Here is an 8,724-nt window from a genome sequence, read left to right as displayed (position 1 = left end):
ATATAGTAATATAAAAATAAAATATATGAATTTCTCTTGATATGCTCTCATATAAAAGACAACCCAATGTAATGAAGAGTCTATCGATATCGTACGTTGTGTTTTCATATGTTTTTACTATACTGACATTTAAACAACGTGCACTTAAGCGTGTCGCCAATTCATTACTACCTTAATCACAATCGTCAATTTTCAATAATGTTTTTTTGTCTTTCGTTAATAACGTTTCTGTATACTTTATCAATATGAACGGTTAGAGAGATGAGTGAGCCCCATTTCCAATAGAACCTAAACTGGAGGGGCATTGATTATATTGGCTAGTTTTGTCATACTATACAAATCAATGATAAATTATTTACTTTGATTATCGTCGGCACAACCATGCCACTTCATATGAATTATATATATTTTAATTAACAATTCTGATAGTTATCCAACAAGTGATACAGATCCATTTTAATTACTCAGATCAAAACTGAATAGTTAGATCCGAAGATTGAATATAATCAAGCTAAGACCATATACTATGAATGATTCTTGCTACTGTTTTTTTTCCCATTAATAAATTTAACACTGTTTTTGAGTTTTAAGTACCGTAAATTTAATTACCTCCTTCTCATCGATCGATCTATAAATAGATGGGAGTTGCATTATACTCTAAACAAGCAATCACTTGAGTGAATTAGTGATCAGTGATATCCGTACGCAGCTTAACCATGGCTTCCCTCGTCATGCTCTCTGCTGCTGTCCTCCTCGGCCTCCTCCTGCCTTCCTCCATGGCTGATCGCAACGTTCTCTATGGCGGCGAGAAGCTGCGCACCGACGAATTCCTCGCCGAAGGGGACTATATCTTCGTCATGCAATCCGACTGCAACCTGGTGTTGTACGAGAAGGAACAGGCGTTGTGGTCCTCCGAGACCAACGGCCTAGGCAGCAGGTGCTTCGCCCGCATGCAGACCGACGGCAACTTCATCATCTTCAACGATCGCGCCAACAAAGTTTGGGAGAGCCGCACCCGCCAAACGGAGGGCGAGTTCATCCTCGTCCTGCAGCGCGACGGCCACGTCGTCATCTACGCCGACCCTATATTTACCGTCCCTGAGGTTGAACCCAATAACAGGAAGATGGCCACGGTGACTAATAATCATATTCTCTATGCCGACGACAAGCTGAACAACGGCGAATCCCTCACCAAAGGGGAGTTCACCTTCATCATGCAGTCCGACTGCAACTTGGTGTTGTACGACAACGACAAGGAGATGTGGTCCTCTGCATCCAACGGCCTAGGCAACAACTGCGTCGCCCACTTACAGACCAACGGCGACCTAGTCATTCTTAGTGACAACGGCAACGTTGTTTGGTCGAGCAACACCAGCCACCAAGAGGGCGAGTTCATCCTCGTCCTGCAGCGCGATGGCAAGGTCGTCATCTACAGCCGCGCTCTATGGAACATCCCCAAACCTGAACCCAGAAACAGGAAGATCGCTATTAATTAGTTGGCTTCACCAGGAACCATGCATGGATCGCTAGCTAGTTATTAAATAAAACAGAATAAAATGAAGCGAGGCATAAATAACATAATTAGCTACATGCATGGTACGTACTTAGCCTCGTACGTTGTTATGTTGTATCTACTGTTAAGTTGGTGTCATCAGTCTATGATCACCTTAATTATCTGCTTTTGCTCTGCTCTTTTTTTTTTTTTAAAGTTGAATTCCGTTGAAAAAGGAAAAACAATTAATTAAATTAAAGAAATCTAATAGCTAGCACGTATAAATTGAAAAAAATAAAATTAATACAAGGTGGAATCTAATTAGCCTTCCAGCTTTGATAATATGTAACAAGATTATTAGCTAATGTTTGAGATTTTGAAGGAGAAGGTTTTTAAAAATTTTAGAGATCGACCATCTATAATTGAAATACAGAATACATTCAAACAGTGGATATATAGTTATTCAAATATAATAAATAATAATTATTTATGGTCATGGAGATAGTATGCCATCCTCTCGATAATAGTTTTAATTTTTTTTCTTTAAATATTTATTGTCTCTCACATAACTTTAATTGATAAAAATATTTTGACTATATATATCTTAAATTATCTTATATAAATCATCTTTAATTTAACTCTAATCTTACGGATGATCATGATTTAAAATATTAATTATGATGGTAAAATTAAATCTTGATCTTATAAGTTTTTGATTTATGTTGGTCGTCCATAATTAATCATCAATTACGGATCAATCAAGAGTGACATCTAATAGTACATTATAACCCTCAATTAATCAAAAAATCACAGTTGATTCTAGAACCACTTCTGAACCCTTCAACAACTACAGTTGCTCATACATCTTTTTCTTTCACTTATCTTATACCCATTTAGTTCATGATATGGTCTATGTGTTAGCCCCTAGTAAACTGACTACGTCACACCTATCCTAAACTATAGTTTCTTATTTTGTGGATTCAAATTACTCAAAATAACTATCTAAGAGGACTATCCTCTTGACGTGTTTCTGCAATTTGGCCAAAGACTTACGAGTAATATAATAATCTTGACAAGTGATCAAAGGGTATGCGTCTCCTATTTAAATGAATGGTGAATCCTTTATTGGCTATTCAATCATTTTCGGACACTTTGACTTATACCCAATCATCCCGGGTCTACACTTTCGTAGAGACGCTTGCTTAAGATGTCAAAGTATAAGTCTCCATGATTAAGATGACTTGAATACCTGAAGTCCAAGAAAACTTGCACTCGAGCTGCAATGAGATCTTCATATACATTTATAGAATCATATGAAGTCTCATGGCAAGTTATTTCTAATGAACTAGTTAACCTTAACTAGCATCAATATGTTAACTCTCAACATCCCAGTGTTTTCGTCCAGTGAGAATCGACTACTTACTAAAACCAAGGAGTCTAACATATATTAGCCTCATAAAATTAATGATGTTCAATCTCATCAATTCATCGACTAGGAAATATTTTCATACATACATAATTACATATATATGTAGAGATACTCAATAATTGTGATCCAATTATAATTTCTCTCATACTATGTATTGTATTGTGGACATCAGTAATTGAGTTTAAAGTCAAATCAAATATATAAAGAATGTACACTCAAATAGTAATTTTATTTATCCAATAAATAATATAATATCTAAGATGGTTGTCTTAGGACATCTCTGAAATAGTGAAACATTAAGTATCTTTAAGATATTTAAGGCTGATGTAAAAAAATAATGTGAAAAATAAATTAATATCATGAGAACCAATAAAGGTGGAAAATACTATGGTAGATACATTGAGAGTGGACAAATACTTGGCCCATTTGCGAAGTTTCTTCAAGAAAATGATATTGTTGCCTAATACACCATACCTAGTTAACTGGACCAGAATGGTGTGATTGAGAGAAGAAATTGAACTTTAATGGACACGGTTAAAAATATATGTAATAACTCCAAACTTCCTAAATCATTATGAACTGAAGCTCTTAAAATGTCAGTATATATATATATAAATCAAGTTCCAAACAAGGTTGTTTCAAAGATGTCATTTGAGTTGTAGAAAAATTAAAAATCGAGTTTTCAACATATATGCATTTAGGGATATCCATCTAAAGTAAGAGTTTATAGTTAGGACCTTGCGAGCTAGAAGGGGGGGGGGGGGGGGGGGGGGTTGAATAGCTCAACTCACTCAGATTAGATCTATGTCGATGAAAACTTCTTGCTACCCAACCACTCAACGAACACAATGCTAACTCGAACGATTTACTTGGTATCTGCCTCCTTGAGGCGACTAATCCAAGGATCCACACTCAGCTCACCACTTCCACTATATCTTCTCCTCCTCAGACAAATCACGAAGGTGGAGAAACCCTCTTATAACAAAATTACAGTTGTACAATAACAATCAAAAATCACAAAGAAGAAGAAGAGAGGTTTTACAATGATCTTGATGGATTTGCTTCTTCTTCTTCTAGAAATTGCTCCAAGTTGTATAGTTGAACACCAGATGGTTTCTTCAGCACTGTAGCAAGAAGACTTGAAGCAAAATTACATAAGCAGTGCCCATCAACGACTAACTCTTACTATTTAAACAGGTTCAGCTTCTTGAGATCAGTCGATTGATTTTCTAATATATACTAGTCAATTGATTTAGTCAGCGACAAATAACGACCTCTGAACCTTCTAAAATCATGTCTGATTTTGTCAAATTTCAAATGTCAATCAGCTAATTTTATTCATCAATCGACTGTTATGGATAAATCGAGTCACTAGTCGAATCGATTCTCTTCTGTTTGCTTCTGAAACAGAATCAGTCAACTGATGTGAAGAATCAGTCGAGTCGATTCTATTCTGTTTGCTTCCGAAATAAAATCAGTTGACTAATGTAAAGAATCAGTCGAGTCAATTCATAATTAGTCGACTGATGTAAAGAATCAGTCGAGTCGCTTCTATTCTGTTTGCTTTCGAAACAGTGTCGGCCGACTGATATGAAGAATCAGTCGAGTCGATTCTATTTTGTTTCCTTCCGAAACAAAATCAATTGACTAATGTGAAGAATCAGTTGAGTCAATTCTAAAATTCATTCCACTGACATGAATATCAATCGACTGAAATTTTGAGTCTGGCTAAAAACTTAGTATAAGTCGACTGATATTTTCTTCAATCGATTGACATCAATATCAGTCGACTGGATATTACAATTAGTCGACTGATAAAAGTTTTTACTGTATTTATCTAACTTACCTTCTGCGCATCTAATCTGTGATACGCTCGTTCTTTCCTCTTTTGCCAAGAGTCTGATCGTCGACCTTCTTGAACTTCATTTGCCTTACATCTAGCCTTCTGATTTGTAATAACTTTCTCTCGCCAAGAGTTTGCTTCTCGATTTTCTTGGACTTTCTTTTACCTTACATCCATTCTTCTTACCTGTAAAGATTTTCCTGCACACTTGATGCACAAGTGATATTTTTATATTGTGTTCTAAGCTTTACTGATGTCAATCATCAAAATTATAACTTATGGTATGATCATATCAACATTTATAACCTACAAGAAAATTAAAGAAACTAGACCTCAGGACTATAAGTGGGTATTTCATTAGATTATCTTGTTATGATTTGCCACCATCTTTGGATTGACTCAATGATGATAATAAGCCCTTTATAAATATTGACCTTCAAGATTCCTAAATATACACACCTTCAGGATTAATAACATCATTTAAAAAAGATGTTTGAAGTGTTTAGAAGACTCTAAAGTGTTAAACAATAATAAAGTGGTGTTCAAGGTGTTCTTCAAATATCAATAGTTGGAGGTAACAATCGTTCCTTTTTTCACATTCAATTGTCATATTTATTTAGTACAAAACATGATGTAAAAGTCTAACCTTTCAAAAGGAAGAGTAAGTAACAACATTTATAACCTACAAGAAAATTAAAGAAACTAGACCTCAGGACTATAAGTGGATATTTCATTAGATTATCTTGTTATGATTTGCCACCATCTTTGGATTGACTCAATGATGATAATAAGCCCTTTATAAATCTTGACCTTCAAGATTCCTAAATATACACACCTTCAGGATTAATAACATCATTAAAAAAAAGATGTTTGAAGTGTTTAGAAGACTCTAAAGTGTTAAACAATAATAAAGTGGTGTTCAAGGTGTTCTTCAAATATCAATAGTTGGAGGTAACAATTGTTCCTTTTTTTCACATTCAATTGTCATATTTATTTAGTACAAAACATGATGTAAAAGTCTAACCTTTCAAATGGAAGAGTAAGTAACAAAATATCATGTTAAATTTGTTTTATTATTTATTTTCTAATTTATGATTTGTTGTTATTTAATAGTACTATAGAACAACTTGGAATTCTTCCCGTCATCCCTGATACCACATACAATTTGATATTGATGTATCAATTTCAATTCTCAATTAAGAGTTTTTCTTCTATTGAAATAAAATAATTTATGTGATAAGTATGAACAATTCAGAACTGTCTTTTCTCAATTCAGAATTATCTTTTCTTCAGGAATTTAAACACTATTAAAAAACAAAGCACGTATATAAAATTTGGTTAAGATTTATTTTACAAAATTTATATTTAGTATATACTTGAGCAGGCTGAGCATCAGGGAGGGCTGAGCAGGCTGAGTGCAAGGAAGCCTAAGCAGGCTGAGTGCAGGGAAGCCTGAGCAGGCTGAGCAGGCTGAGTGCAAGGAAGCCTAAGCAGGCTGAGTGCAGGGAAGCCTGAGCAGGCTGAGCACCGGGGAAGCTTAGGAAGGCTGAGCTGGGCACCAGGAAAGCCTGAGGAGGCTGAGCGTGGGGAAGCCTGGAAAGGCTGAGCTGGGCACCAGGAAAGCCTGAGGAGGCTGAGCTTGGGGAAGCCTAGGAGGGCTGAGCACCAAGGAAGCCTGAGCAGGCTGAGTGCAGGGAAACCTGAGAAGACTGAGCAGTAGGGAAGCCTGAGCAGGCTGAATGCAGGGAAGCCTGAGCAGGCTGAGCACCAGGGAGGGCTGAGCAGGTTGAGTGCAGGGAAGCCTGAGTAGGCTGAGTACTAGGGAAGCTTGAGCAGGCTGAGCAGCCTAGGAAGCCTGAGCACTAAGGAGGCCTGAGCAGCAGGGAAGCCCGAGTAGGCTGAGTGCAGTTTGAGAAAGCTGGACAGCAGGGAAGCCTCGAAAGACTGAGCAGGCTGAGTGCAGGGAAGCCTGGGAAGGCTCGGGAAGACTAGGAAGGCTGAGCAGTCTGGGAAGGCTGAGCAACCTGGGAAGGCTGAGAAGCCTGGGAAGGCTGGACAGCAGGGAAACCTGGGAAGGCTGAGCAGGCTGAATGCAGGGAAGCATGGGAAGGCTGAGCAGCAGGGAAGCTTGAGCAGGCTGAGTGCAGGGAAGCCTGAGCAGGCTGAGCACCAAGGAGGCCTGAGCAGTCTGAGTGCAGGGAAGCCTGAGAAGGCTGAGCACCAGGGAAGCCTGGGAGGGCTGAGCACTAAGGAAACCTGAGCAGGCTGAGTGCAGGGAAACCTGAGCAGGCTGAGTACTAGGGAGGCCTGAGCAGACTGAGTGCAGGGAAGCCTGAGCAGGCTGAGTGCAGGGAAGCTTGAGCAGGCTGAGCACCAGGGAAGCCTGAGTAGGTTGAGTGTAGGGAAACTTGAGAAGGCTGAGTGCAGGGAAGCTTGGGAAGGCTGAGTAGCAGGGAAGCCTGAGCAGGCTGAGTGCAGGGAAGCCTGAGAAGGCTGAGCAGCAGGGAAGCCTGGGAAGGTTGAGTGCAGGGAGACCTGAGAAGGCTGAGCAGCAGGGAAGCCTGAGCAGGCTGAGTGTAGGGAAGCCTGAGCAGGTTGAGCACCAAGGAGACCTGAGCAGGCTGATTATAGGGAAGCCTGGGAAGGCTGAGCAGCAGGGAAGCCTGAGCAGGTTGAGTGCAGGGAAGCCTGAGAAGGCTGAGCAGCAGGGAAGCTTGAGCAGACTGAGTGCAGGGAAGCCTGAGCAGACTGAGCACCAAGGAGGCCTAAGCAGGCTGAGTGCAGGGAAGCCTAAGAAGGCTGAGCAGCAGGGAAGCCTGGGACGGCTGAGTAGCAGGGAAGCCTGAGCAGGTTGAGTGCAGGAAGGCCTGAGAAGGTTGAGCAACAGGGAAGCCTGAGCAGGCTGAGTGTAGGGAAGGCTGAGCAGGCTGAGCACCAAGGAGACCTGAGCAGGCTGAGTGCAGGGAAGCTTGGGAAGGCTGAGCTGCAGGGAAGCCTGAGAAGGCTGAGCAGCAGGGAAGCCTGAGCAAATTGAGTTCAGGGAAGCCTGAGCAGGCTGAGTACCAAGGAGGCATGGGAAGGCTGAGTGCAGGGAAACCTGAGCAGGCTGAGTGCAGGGAAGCATGAGAAGGCTGAGCAGTCAATCTTAGCTCGAGTGCCCAGGGAAGCCTGAGAAGGCTGAGTTCCAAATGATTTTCTAGTTGTCTTTCCAACAAGACAATGCTCGCATATAGATAAGTCAATCTTAGCTCGAGTGCCCAAGAGGCCCTCCTTAGTCAACCGATTCATCCGTTCTTGTCCTATATGTCCTAATCTAGCATGTCAAACTTCATCAGTTATATTCGCATCACTAGTAAGAGCAATGTTTGAAAAATAACTATCAAATCCACAACTGATATTCGATTCCACATCAAGAACCATAAAACCATTCGTTAAATAACCATATCCGATTAACACTGAATCAATCTTAAGTTCAACACAACTGCTATACAAGTTAATATTATACCCTAAATCAAGAAGACTAGTTACAGAAACAAGATTCTTTCGAATCTCTGGAGCATACAGAACATTATGTAAAAATAATGTACTTCCACCATGAAGGTTAAGTTTGCAAGTGTCGATTCCTTTGACTTCAACTCTTGCATTGTTTCCTACATAAATCCATTTGTTGCCTTTGACTTCAACTCTTACATTGTTTCCTACATAAATTCATTTGTTGCCAACTGGTACCCTGCGATACTTTGCATATGTAACTCGTTCCCGAGTTACATGGTTGGTTGCTCCTGAATCTATAATTCATAAAGGATAAGAATTAGCCAACAAAACAAAATTAACAACTAAATGCTCAGAAAAAGAAGATAAACTAGGATTGACTTTTCTAGATTGACTTGTTTAGATTAGGGCCTGTTGTAGCGTGTCTCGGTTGGGAGTTCTAGGGATCGTTAGCTGTGGAATTTAGGC

At 39.8% G+C, this 8,724-nt stretch overlaps 1 protein-coding gene across 1 annotated transcript; it reads left to right on the top strand.

Moving 5' to 3' along the window:
• Window positions 1–657: 657 nt before the first annotated feature.
• Window positions 658–1,674, top strand: LOC141817759 (mannose-specific lectin TAR1-like). The gene has a single exon (XM_074705386.1). The coding sequence runs from the start codon at window positions 717–719 to the stop codon at window positions 1,494–1,496; it is 780 nt and encodes a 259-aa protein (XP_074561487.1). The 5' UTR covers window positions 658–716; the 3' UTR covers window positions 1,497–1,674.
• The last annotated feature ends 7,050 nt before the right edge of the window (window positions 1,675–8,724 follow it).

Source organism: Curcuma longa, unplaced genomic scaffold (assembly GCF_044706935.1).
Source record: "Curcuma longa cultivar G26 ecotype Majalengka, Jawa Barat unplaced genomic scaffold, ITB_CL_G26_1.1 contig_21783, whole genome shotgun sequence".
In the NCBI taxonomy this organism is placed as follows: domain Eukaryota; kingdom Viridiplantae; phylum Streptophyta; class Magnoliopsida; order Zingiberales; family Zingiberaceae; genus Curcuma; species Curcuma longa.
This window is presented reverse-complemented; position numbering and strand designations above follow the sequence as displayed.

Coding starts and splice junctions, on each gene's coding strand:
- LOC141817759 (XM_074705386.1), top strand. CDS start 717: ATGGCTTCCCTCGTCATGCTCTCTGCTGCTGTCCTCCTCGGCCTCCTC.